The sequence below is a fragment of the Chelmon rostratus genome, chromosome 14 (assembly GCF_017976325.1).
Source record: "Chelmon rostratus isolate fCheRos1 chromosome 14, fCheRos1.pri, whole genome shotgun sequence".
Lineage (NCBI taxonomy): Eukaryota > Metazoa > Chordata > Actinopteri > Chaetodontiformes > Chaetodontidae > Chelmon > Chelmon rostratus.
The window spans coordinates 24294162-24313963 of NC_055671.1; the positions used below are offsets into that span (position 1 = coordinate 24294162).

The 19802-nt window shown below is 46.5% G+C and overlaps 1 protein-coding gene across 3 annotated transcripts in view; it reads left to right on the plus strand.

Annotated features, from left to right (window-relative positions):
• gria4b (glutamate receptor, ionotropic, AMPA 4b) overlaps positions 1–19802 on the plus strand; it is a 102121-nt gene that overhangs the window by 46865 nt on the left and 35454 nt on the right. For all 3 annotated transcript variants that reach the window (XM_041952397.1, XM_041952396.1, XM_041952398.1), the window contains exons 3-7: positions 3491–3730; positions 12298–12482; positions 15310–15363; positions 16088–16246; positions 19403–19570. In XM_041952397.1, the coding sequence (XP_041808331.1) occupies positions 3491–3730; positions 12298–12482; positions 15310–15363; positions 16088–16246; positions 19403–19570 (806 nt within the window). The remainder of the gene's footprint in view (positions 1–3490; positions 3731–12297; positions 12483–15309; positions 15364–16087; positions 16247–19402; positions 19571–19802) is intronic.

The window sequence follows — 19802 nt, forward strand, 5'->3', positions numbered from 1 at the left end:
CGCAGCATCGTGTGTGTGTGTGTGTGTGTGTGTGTGTGTGTGTGTGTGTGTGTGTGTGTGTGTGTGTGTGTGTGTGTGTGTGTGTGTGTGTGTGTGTGTGTGTGTGTGTCATTCCATCCCTTGAGGGGACATCAGTGGGCTGTGTGGATTTTCCAACCTCTGGACTCCTTTCTTGGTTGAGTGGATGCTCTTTCTACCACGAATCCTGCGAGCCTTCATCCCTCAATATGGACACACACACACACACACACACACACACCCTTACAGTAAATGTTACTGTGGTCTTCAGGGAGCCGGTAGCGTGTCCAGACTCTTCACAGGGCTGAAATACACACGTGTGCACACTCACACACATCAGAAAAGCATGAATTTATCATTTCTCACGTCTGCTTTAATTACCATCGTTGCATTAACTTACAGTTTCCTACATTCCTGTGTTTAGTCAGAGTCTCTCCATACAAATATGATATAAAGCTTCCACACTTTATTCTTTAAGTCCTCAACAATAATTTGTACCTCCAACAGTCGGCTACAAACAAAAGAATACAACAGCCAATCAGAAATACTCATCAAGCAGTTGGTTCAAACTAAGGCCCGCCTCCCACTGGGCAGACAGCCAATCCTATTTTAGGATACTGGGTTGGAATGTGGGTTAGCCTAACCTCATTCTGGACCCGCCCCTGCAGGGAGCAGGTGTGTCCACACGTGCAGATAACAGCAGTTTTTCTCTGTTAATCAAGTGATTTAACTGAAAATTGATTTGCATTAAGCTGCACTGTCATTGGCTGACAGAGACAGCAGCCTTTGAACAACAACCAGTAATCTTTACTTAAACATGTAATTGATTTTTTTTACTCGCTAATGGTGTCTGGTACATATATTCACCATTAACTAATTGTTTACCATGCATGTTGGTCGCATATTTTCTCTTTATTAGTCATTATAAAGCACTTTAAATGCTTCATTCTGCATTACCGTATTCTACAGCTACAACCACCATTAGCATGAACAGTTTCCCACAGTAACCCTCTGATTACTGCTGAAAATAAGTAAGGAACTTACTTTATATGAATTACAATGTAATAATAATAAGGCATTATCAAGTGCTTTATAATATATATAATAATAATATAATATATGCTGCTAACATGCATGCTAATAAGCAGCTAGTTACTGGTGAATACATGTACCTGAATATAAAGTGTGATAGACACACATATTGTGTTGCACCTTGGCTAAAGTCAGTTTGCAGGTGAAGTAGCAAATTAGCAAGCTAGCTGTAGCATTGAAGAGCTCACTGTAAGAACGTACCTGCATACGTCAACAGCCGTAAGCTAAAGTCTGCAGGCTTTGATCGTCTAATACAGAACGCCGTCCGTCCTCGGCTTTTAAGTTAGCCAGAGTAGATTTGTTCAGGTCCACGCTGCAGGTGAGTGTGTCTGCAGTGAAGCTTCTACATCGCACCTGTGTGAAGTTGCATGTTGGACAATGATAGACGACCCATGAAATAACGTTGTGCATGTTTTAAACTGAGCAGAGAGAAACTTTCCCTCTTCAGCAGCTCATGGTGAAAAGTCAGCGAAGGTCAAACATCCAGCTGAAGGAACGATAAGCAAAGCTATAACTATAAATGTGTCGTGAACTTCTACAGTACAGAAGGACGAGTTCAGGTTCCGATGTGGACTTCATTCGACTTTAAATGAGTCATGACGAGGAAAAGCAAACTTCAGCTGTGATACGACAACCAACCCCGCAAACGGCGGGGTCTCGCCTGCCGCCGCGCCCCCGTGTACTTTAATTGTGTGTACAACAGAAGACGCGTGGCTTTCCTCGCCGTCTCCCTGGCTGTTGTCTTGTTTGTCTCGCCGAGGCTGCAGGCAGATCAGAACAGACACAGCCTCTCTCTCTCTGCCTCTACAGTAAAGTACTGCACTCTGCATGGAAACAATGGGTTTGTCAGTAAAGCGGCCGTCTTGTTTGCTTCCCCACCCCCCATTTTCCCTTAACAAGAGGAGCATCTTGAGCTCTTCCTTCGGTTTGCCGCTCGCTCTGATTCTCCTCGTACCCGGAAACTGGCAGAGGATGCTCATTATCTTCCCTTTCTCTTGTTGTGTGTAAAAAGTGGGCAATTATAGCACGGCTCTCGTAGACAGCCAAACCTTTCTATAATGAGACCTCCTTAAGCAGCACGCGCTGCATGCGTGTGCACAGCGGAGCTCGTGTAGACTTTATGATAACGCAGAGTTCCCATTGAATTCAAAGTCTGACCAATAAAAGACAATAGATGCAGCTTCAGTTTGTGCTGTTTTGATGTGGTGAAGCGGCGCAGCGTGAATGCGATGTGTTTTGTTAATGTGGAATATATCTACACAACAGCGAGGCAAAGATTGAGCGCGCCGCGAGGAAGCGTTGGTGCTGTTGTTGCTGTTTAGACGAGGGAAGAGAACAGCTTTCGAGATGAAAGCATGAGAGGAAACGGATGCGTCGGGTTTTGATCTCTGTTTACTGCATTCAGAGGTTCTCTTGAAAGGATTTAAAGTGGTAATCAGCGGGATAATGGTTTGTTATTTTGTCTCCAGTCATGGTGCCAAGTACAGTATTCATTGCTGGGGTGATTTTTGCTCCGTGTTTCCCCGCCATCAGTTGTCATTCAAACACGGAGCGTTCTTTTATCTCCATCATCTGCTCAGTCGCATTTGTCAAAAACGACGGTTATCACCGCTCACGTTAACGAGCCCGTTCTTCTTCTATTCATCGCAAACTGGAAACGTCACTTCAGGTGTGCCGGGATTAGTCGCGGCGCTGTGGCACCAGGATTTGTCCATTTAGAAGATGAGCCCTCTTTGTGTGTCCTGTTGTTTCGCTCGTACGCAGTGAAATTATTGTGAGGAAACGTGCTTAATAACATGAAAGTAAGCTGATTCACAGCCTGACAACACGTGTGTGGATGCTCGATTAGAGAAGAAACCAATGAATCACATGACGCCACTGTGCAAAGACTTATCACCTTTCAGCACCTTGTTTTGGTTTCCATCCACAAAGTTGTCTGTTTGCTCAGCAGCAGGCAGCCGTTGTCGTTGTGTTGCCTGATAAAACCACCTGAACGCTACCTGCCCAGCAACAAACCAGCTGGCTGATAAAGAGTCGCATGTTTTTCCAAGAAGCGTTTCTGCGTGTCTGCTGGATGTGTAAATTTGACACTTTTTGCTCTTTAAGGTGATGTCACATGTTAACAGCGTGTTCTGCTGCCCCCAAGTGGCCAAAAATAGATCAGTGCATCTTTAATCTTAATCCGTGGCTCAAAGTGAAGTTAAAGCACTGACACTGGAGGAATGTGGATCATATTGACTGCACGAATGACTGACGTGGCCTTCCCGAGCCTCTTCAAGCTTCCTCAAACCCAGTCCACAGAAATTAATGCTTTTTTCTGCCTTCTCTCTGTTTATCTTCTCATTTCATAACGGATGTTTGTTGTTGTTTTCCTCCCCAGTTTGCTCCCAGTACTCCCGCGGTGTCTTCGCCATCTTCGGCCTGTACGACAAGCGCTCGGTCCACACGTTGACGTCCTTCTGCAGCGCGCTGCACATCTCCCTCATCACGCCCAGCTTCCCCACCGAGGGCGAGAGCCAGTTCACCCTGCAGCTCCGGCCGTCCATCCGGGGGGCTCTCCTGTCCCTCCTCGACCACTACGACTGGAACAAGTTCGTCTTCCTGTACGACACCGACCGAGGTGAGAGCTGAGGGTGGAAGCTTTTATATCTAAGCGTTTGTCAGACAGGCAGGTGAGGATGACCTGATCTGAAGTGCGTTTTCTATCCGTCTCCTCCTTAACGTCGGTTTATTTTAACCTTCATCTGGTAGGTTTAGTTGCCTTAACTTAACCAAAGTTTAAGAGATTTGTTTGTCCACTGACAAATGACTGATTGTGAAGTTTAGATATGCACGGATTATGTGCATGGTTTGATTTTAGTTTTTAATTGATGAGAAATTGTTAAGAAATCTGGGATTGTATTCGAGGTTATGGTGCGTTTGATTCGGTCGCCTGTCAGCGGCGACATGAGAAACACCAGACGATACTTCAGACAGGGAGGAAGGCGTCAGGGAACTTGAATAAAACTTTATACATTTTCTTCAGCTGTGGTGGTTGTTCAACAATGAAGACAACAACTCCCATGATCCCACGCTCCTTCATGACATCATCAAACTGCGTCTTTGGTTTTCATTGTTCTGATTGAGCAGAAGCTACACATGAGCAGGCGGTTACATTCAAATAACGGCTGTTTTTTGGCCACAGCGTGTCTCGAGGCCGCCAAGCGATCAATGTTTCAGTGCAGCTGGCCCCCCCCTCGATCTGCCACCTGGCTCGATTCCCCACCTGAGGACGAGGACCGTGTCGTTCTCTCATTCGTATGTTTCTTTCTCTTTCTTTTCTCCCAATCTCTGCCTCACCACACACACACACACACACACACACACACTCACAGTCAATAGGTTTGTACTGGCTCACCCCCCCGTGTCACATTTCCATTACAAGGCAGAATGGATATGGGCTACTGCTTGGATCACATCTCCACATCTCGCTTTCATACATTTTCCAGAAGGTAGTCAGGGGTTTTCATTCGGAGCAGATGGGCTGGACGGGGGCTGCGGAGTCAGGACCGTATCAGGACCGCCCCCCCCCCCCCTCAGAACAACTCATTCCCTGCCTCTTTTTCTCTTATCTCAGGTCGGACACGCTCGACTGGGTAAAAAGCCTCCTCTCCTCTCGTATCTGATCGAGTGTTCTCCAAAAACACAGCAGAGGTTCAGAGGACACACGACCTGCCGCCTGAAGCCTCAATCTGGTATCTCAGCTGACTCTGGATCAGCATTCAGCGATGTTATGATGTGATATTTCAACACTGAGGTCTCTGCCTCACAATTTAAAAGCGTCTGTAATGATTGTTTCATATGCTGGAGACGTTATGAGCTTTCAGCAGCGTCATGCAAACAAAGAAAAGGAGGAAAATGATGGCATGCAGGGACTATTTTAAAACTTCAGTAAATCATATTTTTAAACTCGGTAATCTTTCACGTTATATTAGAGTAAATTCTGTATATTAATTTAGAGATTTTCTTGTCAATCATTTGTGCTCTAATGGTGATTTTTGACTTTATTTTCTACGCTGCTGCCATGTTTCTTAAAAAACACAGAAATCTTGTCAGCTTCACCTCAAAATGTTAAGAGCCATAAATTCACATAAAAAACCTACATCCACGATGCTAATTAATCTAGAGAACATAGATAATAAAGCCACAGATGAAGGAAGCTGTCAACATGCTAACAGCTGGAGTTCAGATGAGCAGTAACCTGCTTCCCAAACTGTTCATCCACCTGAAAGATCCATCATCACCACAAGCTTCAGAGCATATAACCTGTAACCACACCTGAAGTGACTGCAGAGCGAGAGGGGAGGCAATAATAATGAAAGTTGAGGGTTTTCATGGCCTAACATCCGTCTGCAAGGCTCCAAAAGGAATCTGTAACAAGCTAACATCTCCTGCAGCTCTGAAACACAGCGAGTCTCATCCTGCAACCTTTGGAAGAAACCAATAGCACCGGGAAAAGGGGGTGTGCTTTGACATAATTAGAATAATACGTTTGCCTAACTGCATAACTGCCTATTATAAAAAATAATATAAACCAGCCAGATGTGAATAATCTGGTCGGGCACCTGCCTCCTCCAGCTCCTTAATGACGCATCTGAAGCCAATCAAATTCAAGCAATTAAAAATAATGGCCGACTGGAACAGAACAAGAAAAGGAGGCATGAGAAAACCTTCGCGGTCATGTCTGGTGGCTGATAGCACCCTGAGAGGCTGGTGCACTGACATGTGACACGTTCAGGCCAGTCAGAGCTGATGCGTTTGTAGAAGCACGTCTGTTCCAGATGACTGACGGACGTCTGAAACTCTGCAGAAACTCCTTTAACCGCGGTGCCGTCGCATGTTGAGCTTCAGTCTGCAGCCTGCACCGTGTTCCTGCTGCTGAGAGCTCAGATATGAAAAGAATTACGTACACTTGTTTTGCAGCACATCGTCTGACCTGCTGCAGGCCCTGTTTCTGTCTCCTATCAGAAGACGAGGCTATTGTTGTTCCTTTCACAAATGCAAAATGGAGAAAACTGGACTTCACCTTCAACACTTCTCCATTTCTCTGCAGCCTTACCTTTATGGGTAAAGGCGAGGTTGTTCGCTGACTCCCTCACAGCAACGTTAGCTTGTCACTCATGAGGCAATAAATGCAACGCTGAAATTTCTGCTTGCACCGATTCAAAGCTCAGACGGGAGCGATAAAGAACAGCAGGCCACTAAGTTTTGTCGTCTTTGCACTCGCAGCAGCGTTACAGTGTCCCTCCATCTTATTGCTCATTATTCTTCTGAGCTCATTACTCGACCCTGCAGTTATTTAAACAAAGACATAAATAAAGAAAATGATCTCAGCTCCTCTCTCAGACTCACTGAACTCGCCGTGTTTCTCATAAAAATGAACAGAAACCTCATTAGCGCTTGATCACGAATAAGAAAAGGTGTCACATGATTACTCACAGATCCAGCTGAGTCTCATAAACCTGAATCTCTGCTGAACTGCTTCACATCCGTCCGGAGTCGTTGTTGTTGTTAATGTGTTTCCTGTCGTTTGGGTTCACCTCATGAATTCAGTAAAATCCATTTTCATCTCAGGTGCAGCTTCATGTTCAGCTTTCTTTTAAAAAGTGCTGAATCTTCTGTTTACAGACGAGCCTTAACGACTTTATCCGTCCGTAATGCTTCACTGTGACGACACATTACTGTTTAAATGTCAGACTATTTTTTTCTAGTTTAATAAATTCATTGAAACTTCCGCGTTGTGGTAAAGGAAAGGATGCGGAGCGACAGCAGAATAAACTCTGTGGTTCAGATTCATTAGAACAATTATGTGTTTTGTGAACTTGCCGGAGTTTGATTGTTTTAAAGTGACAGCTCGACTGATAGCGCTGTCCGCCGCGCTGCAGAAACTTATTTCAACTGACTGACGGCTGATGTTTTTCTGTCGGAGCCGCTGTCATCCTAACAGCGGGAAACGCCGGCTGTCAGGGATATGACACGCTGGATGCAGCAGATATGAAACGCAGGACCGGCTCACCACGGGGGGGTCTGCTGTTGGCTGTGGTTGAATGAAACATGCTGATGACCTGGAGTTTTATTAGTCCATGCTGCTGTTCCACACTGGATGAACAGTTTTATTGGATAGCTTTTTTCTTTTAGTAGTATTTAAAGGCAGTTTTTCGTTTGTCCTCCTTCTTCCTTAATTTCTCCTTTTTAAAGTGCTGCTCCTTCGTTTCTTTCCTTTCGTGTCCCTCACTGCTTTATTTTGCCCACCAGCTTTCGCTGATCACTTGAAATCTGTTTTGCCGCCTGGCGCAGCGTGAAAGCAAATTTCTGCACAAGCATTTTTCACAATCCGAAAAGTCACGAGGCGTTCTGTCTGCGCCGGGCTGGAAAAGCTAAATGGAGAATCACCATCGCTGTACGAGCTCAGGCTGCAGATTATCGTCTCTGTTTTCTCTGTTTCTTGTGGAGTTTCTGCCGCCTCTGTCCATGAAGGAGCGGCGTGAGAAACCGTGTGCTCAGGCACGCGTTTTAAAAACCTCAAATATGTCACGAGGTCTTTGTGAGAGTGTGTGTGTGAGTGCCGGGCTGAACGTGCACGTATTAATGCTCTGCATGCACATGCGAGTGCTTTTCAGAGGGCTTTTGGGTGCAGGCTGCAGCACTTTGGCCTGAGGATTTTTTCACACACAGAGGCAGGCATTCATCCAGTATTGACTATAATGTAGAATCAGCCCACGCATGGCTGAGCTCAGTCAATGAGCGCCAGTCTGAGTCCCTGCGTCAAAGCACCAGAGATACACAGGCTGGATACTGTAGCACTGTGTGTGTGTGTGTGTGTGTGTGTGTGTGTGTGTGTGTGTGTAGTGAGTTCTCCTGTTCCTATTAGCTTTCTGTAAATACACGTACACACACACACTCACTCTGGGACAAATAATAAAGTTAATACAAATAGAATGAAATATAAAACAAATCCAGGAAATGTGATATATTGGGGAGAGGAGACAAGGAAGGAGGTGACAAGATGAGAGGAGAGGAGACAAAGAAGATAATGGGTACCAAGGAGTAGGAGAGGAAATGGGAGGACACAGAAGAAGAGGAGAGGGAACTAGAAGAGAGAAAGGAAAGGAGAAGAAACAAGGAGGGAGGAAAGAAGAGAGGATACTTCAAGAGGATCCAAGAGGAAGAGAAATGAAATGGAGGACGGGAAAGGAAATGACAGAAAAGGAAAGCAGGAAGGAAGGAGGAAATAAGAGGAGAGAAGGAGAGTAGAGGGAATAAGAGGACAGGAAATGAGGAGAGAGGAAATGATAGGAGAGGATAGGACAAGAAAATCAAAGAAAGGCAGAGGAAAGAGGAGAGGGAATGAGAAGAGAGGAAACAGGAAGGGAGTAAAGGAGGAGAAATGAGAGGACAGGAAACAAGGTGAGAGGAAACGATAGTACAAGAAAACCAAAGAAGGGCAGAGGAAATGAGAGGAAGGAGAGGAGAGGAAGCAAGGGGGGAGGAAAGAAGAGGGGAGATAGGAGGGAGGGAGATGAAATGGAGGAGAGGAAAGGAAATCAGATGAGAGGAAACAGGAGGAGAAGAAAAGGGAGAAAAGAAAAGAACAGAGGAGCAGGGAGGTGAAGAGACGAGTCAAAGAGGAAATAAGGGAGCAGAGGAGGAGCAGGAGGCGACGCTCCTCCTGCAGATGGAGTGGCAGCGGCGGCGGCCATGATGAATGGCTGTTTTTAGAGTGTAAACCTCTCTGTCGGCTCTGTGGAGAGCAGAAAGTGAACGACAGAGTCAGCGAGGAAGCAGGAAGCAGGAAGGATGGAGGGAAAGCGATGGGACGACAGGGAGGAAAAGACACACATGAACCCAGATGCTGCTTCCCTCCGGTGTCCAGCTCTGCTCCAATCAGCACAACACGCTCGCACCGGTCCGCCTCCGGCCGCCCGTCGCCGCGTCGCTGATGCTGATTGCTGCTGGCTGCCGCTACACATGCGGCCCGCGGCTACGCGTTTATCAGCTGGTAATCAGCTGGCCTTTTGCACGCTTCGCTCGGCTAGACCGACGCCGCCGTGCTTCCTGCGCCGTGTCGCACAATAGGACATGATGGGATGTCACACTGTTAGAGAAGCATCTTGCTTTGACTCCTGATGCTGACTCAGTTTTAGCTGTTTGATGAAAAATGTCTATTAGTCACATTTTATTTCTTTTAAATCAAACCTTTTGTTTTGAATGGATGAAACCATGACAACGAGTACATCTGCATATCGGCAGATTGATTTCAGTGACAGCTGACAAGAAATAAAGCAGCTGAAAGCCTTGTTTCTGGAGGTCGTTTAGCCTCGCAGACCTGGTGAAGAAGAACTCTGAACTCCGGATGTTGTGGCGTCTTCCTCGTCCTCGAACAGCGCTGTGGTCTCAGTCTCTCTGTGGGGAGGAAATTCCAGTCTCACATGGTGAATTTCAAATTGTGGTTGTGTTGTAAGCTTAGATAAGAAATAAGGAAGTTTCTAGGCTTTCTGAAAGGAGCACTGGTGCTGCGCAGTAATCCTCCAGGCTACCGTAGAGCCGTCACTCCACCTCCAACACTGCGGCCTTTGAATGTTTGCAAAGCTTTGGATTGTGGCTGCAGGTCACATCAGAAAAATACGTGTTCGGGATCTGAGATGCAGCTTTGTCAGAGTCCAGAGCAGCCAGGGTGGAGGTACCACTCTACAGTCCTGTATGCATGAACAGTATGCTTTATTTCCACATGTCGTGCAGCTCTGGCCTCAGTTTTTCTGCTTTATGTCATCACGTTTATATTCAAGACATCACTTACAGGGTTCTCCTTTTCAAACCGATCAGCTGCAGACATTAAAAACTCAGCTGGAGAGTAATAAAACGCTGCAGTCTGTGTGCGTCTGCTACATAAAATCCACCGCTTGCTTTATTTAAGATGTAGGTTGTCACACTATCATCACACTAATCGGATGCTGGTGTAGACGTCCGTGTAATGACATAAACTATGGCTCACCACGGCGACACACTAACAGCGAGCCAGAACAGCTGCTCATTTGTAGCTGAAACGACTTCAGTCAATACGGTCAATAGAGCAGCTACCACAGGGAGCCGTTTTTTGCCCGTCAGTCTGCGGCCTGCTCAGTCTGTCCTTTGTATTATCTTTATGTGTCAGGGACCGTGAACAAAAACCTGCATTTGGAGCAATAAGAAGAGAAGCTTTGAATCAGATTTAGCGACCAGGCGCCATCATCCTGCGGTCCCCGGGCAGGTAGACACAAACGCCACAAAGTAAACGTTAAGGCAGGTAAATAAGGTGTGTTCACGCCGGGGGGAGCGCAGGCTTTGGATGTCTTGAAAGCTGCATCAGCTCTGCGTTTTCCTCCTTGGAGAAAACAAACAGATGCGCAGTGTGAACATGGACTCAGATCAGTTAACAGACAGTTTTACTGCTCAGCATCTTCACACCTGAAATCCAACACACAGATAGAAACCACAGCTTGTTTAGAAAGAGAAGGAGAGCACGCAAAATGGATGAATGGCTCAACAGCACGTGAGTTAATAGAAGGAGCTGATTGGCTGTCAGGCTCGTACAGTAAAAACCTCGTCAGATTCTCCTGCAGGTGTATCTGAGGACAGGCTCAGGTGATACCTGCACGCGTGAGCATGTGTGTGTTTCCATTTGTGTGTCGCCTCATCCGGCAGTCCCTCCTGGCCCCGACATCCCTCTAATGGGGAGCAAGGGGCTGGGAGGGGATGAAGGAGGTGGAGAGGGAGCCGGGTTGCCAGAGCACAGGTTAATCCACTAATTGGAAGCAAAGGGAGACGGGTTGCCAGATTGTGATGGCCACCAGGAGGGGCCGTTTAAGGGGGACATCTGTTCCTGCTGGAGAACAGCCGCCCTCACAGCTCCCTGGTTTCCTCTCTGACACTCGTCTTCTTTATACACAAACCTGACAGCGAGCCCGCCCCCCCTCCACCTCCAGAGTCTGGTCTTGCACCCGAGCCGGTTTCCCCGACTGGACCAAAAGCCAGGACCGGCTGGGACAGGATGAAAGCTTGAGAGTTTGCTTTTCGATGGGAAAGATGTAGTTGTGCCAAACGTGTTGAGTCAACTGAAGCCAGTTTGTGGTTCAAACCTGCAGTTATGAGCCGCGTGTTTTATAACTGCATCGAGCCCAGTGAGCCGTATTTCAGCCAGGAAGTTCATCAGCCTCAGTTTCATTAAAAATAAAGCATTCAGGGAACACTCGATGTTACTGTAACAGTGGAAAATGTTAAAACATTTGAATCTGGATCCAAATCACACACACTGACTCTTACTGGATAACACACTTTCATTCATACGGGATAAAACTTCCCATTCACATGCAAACACACACACACACACACACACACACACACACACACATTTCATGCAAACACAGCTGGTGGCGATAACGAGCCAAGAAACAGAGAAGAAGAAGAAGAAGAAGAAGAACACTCACTAGCATGAAGAAAAGAAGACAAATAAAATGTTGTGAGCACATCGGCGAGGCGTCGAGGTCTCACACGGTGCTTCTGTTGGATTAAAAGAAAACTCCAGGTTACGTCTGCAGTTTTGAATCCAAGCAAAAAAAAAAAAAACCTTTTTAATCCTTACTGGTTCGTTAGCTTGTCACCAAACTGTCTGCAAAACTTTAATATCTGCCACCTTCTGAAAAGTCTTTGCTATTGGACAGTTCAGGTAAAATCCTGGACTACTTTCACAGTTTTTCAACCTTGGTGGCGACCGTGCATGTGTATATATTTTTAAATAAAGTTGTATCTTATCAGCAATTATCTCTACAACATGTGTGCATGGAAACGACAGGAAGGTTGAGGTTTGGGACTCATTGTGGTTCCGGTCTGGACCAGGACACGTGCTCCGGTCACCTCGTCTCACCTGGTTACATAAAGCACTTCCTCCTGCGCTGGCGCAGGATGGAAACCGTGAGGTGCAGAGTCTTGGCGATCGTGGCGGCTCTTTACCGAATCAGTCAATAAACATTTGTTTTTTATGTGATTTGATGTTCGATGTTATTAAGATTTTGATCCAGTGAATAAAACTGTTCACTCAGATTCTCATGTATTGTTAAGTTAAACTGTTTTTTTTTTTCTCTTCCCCTCCTTTGATGCGTCGGACCCCCTCAGGATACGCCATCCTGCAGGCCATCATGGAGAAGGCCGGACAAAACAACTGGCAGGTCAGCGCCATCTGCGTGGAGAACTTCAACGACGCCAATTACCGGCGACTGCTGGAGGATCTGGACCGGAGGCAGGAGAAGAAGTTTGTGATCGACCTCGAGGCGGAGAGACTGCAGAACATGCTGGAACAGGTGATGCCACCATGACGCTCCAGCTCCTCCTTTCAACCAACCACATTAGACACTGCTCATGTAATGCTGTTCAGAAGTGGCGGCAAATGAGTCATTTTTTTGTGTGACAGCTGTGGTTTGAATAAACTTTATTGACATACGACCAGAGAGGCAGCAGGCTGTAATCAGACTGCAGCACAGACCTGCAGCTCTTAGAAATAGTAAGAGAAATAGCTGCTCTACTTTAAGTAAAATAAGTCACAGATGAGCAGGATTTAACATTGAGGAGGCAGCTTCACCTTTAGTGTGAACATAGCCACAACAGGGAAGCTCCAAAGCTGCACCTGGTGCTGAAAACATGGCGGCGTGTGCTTTGATAAGTGGGTTTATATTGATGACGGTGTCACTGTGTTTTCAAGATCTCAGCAACTTAGTGAGTGAAGTCTCATCTGACCTGACGGAGACGACGAACGAAGCTGAAATAAGACTAAATGTGATGAGATTTTTTTTCTGTACCTTTAAATCCCAAACTCGTCACATTAACGCCATCAGATCAGCAACATCACCTGAAATTATTTTCCGTGCTCTGAAACGCAGCCACAGGATCCTTCACATGTTTGTTTCTCTGCTTTTTGAGCATGTTTGTGCTAATTAGAAAGTTTTGAGCTTGTAAGCCGCCTGTTCTGATCTCCGGTGGTGTTATTTGGCATGAGCACACTCAGAATATGAGGTGCACCCTCCTCCTCCTCTTCATCCCTTCACCCCCTCCACCTTTCCCTGGGGCAACCGGCGTCTCTGTGATTGTTCAATTATTCAGGAAATCTCCACTCCAGCATCTGTCATAGTTCTAACAGTTTACTTTGCAGATGTGTCCCACAGAGCTGCAGACTTCCTGCTCGCTGCTCCTCCAATCACAGCCCGGGGGACGACGCCGGTGGTCAGAGTCACTGCCAAAGACATAAACATCTATTTTAGCTTGTATTCGCGCCGACTGTCATCCTGTTCACATTTACATCTTGCCAAACTTGAATACATAATTGGGCCTCATTAGCTGCTTATTAACAGCGTGGTCAGTATGTATCAAGGCTCGTAAGCAGCCAGATGTTACTTTGAATGTCAGAGCATGAAAATCTCTGAATGCAAACCTGTTTCATTTACAGACGGGAATATAATTTGCTGGCAGCTAATTTGCAAGTTGTGCAAACTGTGCCGTAGCTTTGAAACTAACAAGCGCATGAGGACTCTGTTAGCTTAAAGTTAAAATGAAAGTCCAGGGGAAGTTCAGATAGAACAGGTGCTGTGAGGCCCCGCTCAGACGTGCACCGTGTTGCGTTCATGTGTCATCAGTTTTTCTGTCGCTTTCATGTGTGAATGAGTCACTTTCACTTTTAAGTCACAGCAGTCGCGTGTCTAGCATTTCCAACTCGACACCAGTTTAAATTAAATGTCACCGCATTAACGTGAAGGCTGCAGCAGCACGAGGTTAATGAGACTGATGAGAAGCAGGTGAGAGAAGCGACCATGAGCGTCTCTCGTGGTCGCGGCCGTCATTGATTAACGCTTCCGTGCAAAAACCCGTTTTAAAACCCATCAGTGTTGCAGCCTGTGAGACAACAGAAATGATTATTAATAACTCATTTTCTGTACATAACTGACAGCCGTCACTTTAACAGATACATGAAGTCACTCATGTCTGAAAGGAGCTTCAGCAGTTGAGTTCTGACGACTTTAATTAGCAGAAATTATGAAGTACATAAACTGCACTCATGATGCTCACGGCTGTCAAACCCCGTGACTGTTAATAAAGATGGACGACACGTCTCTGCTTCCTCCCACTGTACAAAAATGAAGCAAAATATCCGACACGTGCGCTGCTATCTTTTGGAGCCACGGCATCGAGGTCCCGCCCATCCGCCTGCCAGAGCTGTCAATCATGACACTACACTGACTTTTTATGGAATGAAATCAGTATGATAAGAAAAAAAAGATGTATTTGATGTGTACTGTGTTTTTTTTACTTTAGCCTGCTAACATTGAGGGGGCGGGGTTTATTTCTGCAGTCAGCCACCAGGGGGCGATGGTGACGTCTTGGCTTCGCTTTCTGACGTCGTCCATCTTTATGTGCCGTCATTGGTCAAACCAGCCGACCTTTGTTTGCTCTGTGCTGGTCGGACGGTCAAAAGGTTTTAAAGGTGTTTATAGATGTTTTATTTTATTTTCAGTTTTAACCAGGAACCAAGAACCAGAATTTAAAACTGAATTGAAATTGACTGTGAATAGTTTTGATTGGAGCTGTTCTCGCCTCTCAGTGACGTGGACAGACGCTAATCCCTCCTGCAGCGCCGTGCTGTGATTCAGACTGATATAACGGGCCTATTTTCATATTTTAATCTTGCATTTTGCAGCTGTGAGGGTTCAGCAGCGGCAGAGTTTCACCACCTGATGCTTCGACAGCAGCGAAGCTGAACTGATATCAGTCCGAGCTTTTCTCAGAGACTCAAAGCATTTTTTCATCTTAATTCGCGCCCTTATTAACTGCACGTCCGGTGGGATTTCGCAGCAGATGTCAGCTTTCAGAATCAGTTTTTATCACTGAGACGCAGCTCCGTGGCTCTACGTGTGTGTGTTGTGTCTTTGAAAGCGTGAAGTGTTTACTTCCTGTGCGAGATGCTGACATGATGGCCCGTTCATTTGTTCAGACGTCCGATCTTCTATGGATGAAACCTGACGGTCGCACCGTGTCGGGGCTCACGCGCTCGCCTGTCACATGCATCATTTAATGTAATTAACGTATGCTATGCTGTAATCCAGTCGGATTAACGCTGAGCTCTGCTCCGCCTCCTTGCAGATTGTCAGCGTGGGGAAACATGTCAAAGGCTACCATTACATCATGGCCAACCTGGTGAGAGAACATCGCTTCTGATGCTTTGCTTGTTTGTTGGTTTGCTTCTTTCTTTTGGCTCATCGCGTCTTCCTCCTGCTTTCTGCCTCCTCCCTGTTGTCTCAGTTCGTCTGTTCAAACAGTGATGTGGTGTTGATGTGCAGGAGGAGCAGGACCAGACCACATGTACTAGCATTAGATTCACTGATCCAGGACCAAAGTGGTGAAAAAAGCTAGTTTCCCACAAAAACGCTCTAATATTCATTTGGTTTGACTCAGATTTCTAATTATCTTTGTCTCAATGTGTTTTTATAAATGAGAAAATGGGGACTGTGGATTTGTCCCCCGTCTCTATTGGCATCACGTTACAAAGGGATTTCTTCAAGGCCAGTATGGACAGCGCACACATGGGCTTGTGGGAACTATATGAAAAAATGTGCACCTATCCTTGAAGAACTGTCCAGAAAAATACTTTAATAACAGGATCAGAGACTTGAAACTATTGAGAACATGTTCGTGTCCCTCTGAGCCTCAGCCCTCAGGGACATGATGTGTAGTATGATGGTCCTGAATCAGTTCCTGATCCTTTGGATGCTTTTAAACTACTGTAGTTTCGTGGTTCAGAGCTCGTCTTGGCTAATAATGTCCTGAAATCAAATCATTGGTAATTCAGCTGTTATTGTTGCTTCTTTCCGGCATCGCTGGACCCCCATGACCGCTGTCTCTTTCCTCGTTGCCCCTTAAGGGTTTCAAGGACATCAACCTGGAGCGCTTCATGCACGGCGGCGCCAACGTCACCGGCTTCCAGCTGGTCGACTTCAGCAACCCCATGGTCATCAAACTGATGCAGCGCTGGAACAAGCTGGATCAGAGGGAGTACCCGGGCTCGGACGCCCCGCCCAAAGTACGTCACGCCAGAATCAGATCAAATGAAACACAACATGTACGTTACTGTGATTTGGGACGTTTGCTCAGTCTCGCTGTTGAGTATAAATAAATTATCTGAGAATCTGAGATGTAACCAGTACCTCATAGCGTAAATGTAGTGGAGTAAAAAGTCTGATGTTTCTCTGTGAAATGTGGTGAAGTAGACATATAAAGTAGCAGGAAATAGAAATACTCAAGTAAAGTTCCTAAAAATTGTACTTAAGCACAGTATTGAAGTAAATGTACTTAATTACTTTGCATTGCTGTGAGCAGGGACTCTAAAGCACAAAATCAAACCCAGAACACACTTAAAGAAAAACATTTTAAAAAGGAGCGCCAGCAGTCAAACGTCACACTAAGCTGCAGAATCTCTGCAGTTTGATTTTCAGTCGTGAAATGAACTGAAACCTGAAGTTACCTGGAAGGTGAGAAATGCAGATAAAACTGAATTACAGGTGAGTTAAATAAGTAAAAAGACAGATTCCTCCAGGTTTAGTTTGTAACGTGTGCACCAGCAGCAGCACTGAGACAGAAATGAAGCCAACAATAAAACACATTCATGAACATGTACACACAAGAACAGGCATCATCATCATCAGCAGCATCATCATCATCAGCAGCATCATCATCATCAGCAGCAATCTGCTCCGCTCCAATCTCGTCCACCGCTGTCATGTGCAGTGATGTGACGGACTGACCCACTTCACGTTCTCCTCAGGCCCTCAGAGTGGAAACGGCGGCGGGGCAAGAAGGCATCACGCCACGCGGGCAGCAAACCGCCCCCCCACACCCCCACCAGCAAATCTGAGCCCAGCAAAGAGAGTCCTGTTTGGAAAAGCAGATGCAGTGGAGTGGAAACTGTGTGTGTGTGTGTGTGTGTGTGTGTGTGTGTGTGTGTGTGTGTGTGTGTGTGTGTGTGTGTGTGTGTGTGTGTGTGTGTGTGTGTGTGTGTGTGTGTGTGTGTGTGTGTGTGTGTGTGTGTGTGTGAGAGAGAGAGAGAGATGGATTGGGGTGGTTCATATTAAAAGTTTACACCACGGGCTGATATCACATGATATTATGCGTGGGTTTGTGTTATTTGCGTGTGCGTATGTGTGTGTACGTGTGTGTGCGTGTGTGTGTGTATCCCCACTCCATTTCTTGATAAATTGCTCTCTCTCCTGGAAATCCACTCAGACTAAATTACTCTGCTCCCCATTAGGTTTGTCCACAGCCTGAGTCACAGTCAGCCCTTCCTCCCTCTAATATATTCACACCGGCGGTGAGCTGGGCCTCGTTCTGACGTGTTTACTCACTCTGCAAAGACAAATGTTAATGCCGTGTGATTAAAAGTGCCAACAACCAGCAGGCGGCGAACTAATGAGAGAGTCCTGCATGTATGTTTGACAGCAAGCTTTGCTGTGACGGGGGGGAGTCGTCACACCTGGTGTTAATAAGACTCCTTCTTCTATTGTTTCTGCTCACATTGATCAGATTGTGCAGATTAGGTAGATGGAGCTGGTGGGGTCACAGGTGGAGGAAAGCGATGTCATGCAAGGTGAGGGTCATGTGACAGAAGAAGACAGCTGAAGGCATTTTTGGTTAACTTTGCTAACAAGGCTAAAGCTTCTCATGCTCTAAGAATATAATCAGAGCCAGGGGAGATGCTAGTTAGCACAAGTCTTTAAGGGACTCTACTGGATCAGCATGGGTGCTGCGCTGCCTTCATGCTAACGTTAGCAGAGCAGCAGGAGCTGCCCTTCAGCCTGTCTCTGCCTGCTGTGAGGTGGGGGTGCCAGGCGTCAGGCGTCGTGGCGTTGAGCTGGGCTGGCTGAGCTCTGGTTTCAACCAGACTACCTTTAAATCTTCATCATATCATCATCAGTTGGTTTGGGATCACATCATATTTCTGCACTAGGAGACGGGGTCCAACTTCCAAAGACGCCATGTAGGGTCTTAATCTGGCCCGGTTCCAGACCTCTGACCTATCGCCATTATTCTGATGTGCTGGTCTACCAGGATCATTTCCTGGTTGGGAAAACAATCGACCAATCAGAGCTTTGTGGGTGGGATTAAGAAAGGTGATGGGAACTTGCCACACAGCCAGTTAGCTACCTAGCCACAAACACGCTGACACGTGGTGAATAATGAAGTGGATTCAGTCTGATTTTATTTATTGATAACATCAATACTTTTGCCAGAATCCAGCATGTCTGAAGGTGTCAGTCTGGACCGGCTGAACTCTGTCCCTCCTCTCAGTCTGTGCTTGTGTCCCGGGCGGCTCTGAGCCTGACGATGGTCCTGACTGGCAGTGACTTTATCCTGCACCTCTGCTGAGTGAATGTGTGTGTGTGTGTGTTGCTTTGGGCAGCTTGTCAGAGAGTACCAGGGGGATGGAGTGCAGCAGTCTCCATAGAGAGCCATAATGTCACAGTGAGCAGTGGGCTAATGAATAGGAGTCACCCCCGGCCGGAGGCGAAGTTAATGAACTCCTGCTAGCCGGGATAATTAATGCCAGACTGCTATCCGGCTGGACAAAACACTCGCCTTTTCCCTTTCTTTCCCCTGCTCTCGCTCCATCTTGCTGCCTTTTCGTCATTCACTCAATTAGTTCTCTGCCACGCCTGAGGTGAGTTTTAGGGAAATGTGCGGCTCATGATGGAGAAAGTGATTTCTGCACACGCAAATAATCAGAGCCGACGCAGAGTCTTCAGGTCACAGATAGATTAGGGGAAATTGGGAGGCTGACACTGTGGGGAATACGCTCCTCCCTTCTCTCCCTCTCCTCCTTTCCATCTCCAGAAAATAATGAGCGGAGCGAAGCTGCTGCCGCTCTGCAGCAGCCGGCGTTATGACGTACAGCTCGGCCCTGCAGAAGCTCGCCGTGCTCTCGGAGGCTGTTTTTCACAAGGTCTGACCGGCAAATACTGCAGAACAGTTCTGCCCGTCCAGCTAAATCAGCATTTAATTGGTCTCATACGGTTTTCTGGTGTGTCCTCTCGCAAAGATGAAACAGACAGAGCAGCAGAATTTACAAATCAAATGGTCTGTCTGGCTTTTAATAAACCTAACAGGCCAGAGCTGAGCCACCGTCCACTGCAGTGTCTGTATGTGACTGTAGCTACACCTGACCCCCCCCCCTCTCGTCTCGCAGTACACCTCGGCGCTGACGTACGACGGCGTGATGGTGATGGCCGAGGCCTTCAGGAACCTGCGCAGGCAGAAGGTGGACATTTCCAGACGCGGGAACGCCGGCGACTGTCTGGCCAACCCCGCCGCCCCGTGGAACCAGGGCATCGACATGGAGCGCACCCTCAAACAGGTGAGAGGAGGAAGCAGAGGGGAGGTGCACTCCCCACCTGCACCTGCACCTTCTGCATACTTAACATTTAAGTACACACACACTTAACTAAATTATATACATTTTAGTATATTGGTACATTTCACTGGTATATTTTATTGTTTATTGTTTAGTATATTTTATTGTCTTAGTATATTTTCACTCTGGTATATTGTTAATTGCATTTACGATTATTTTTATTGCAGTTTGTTTT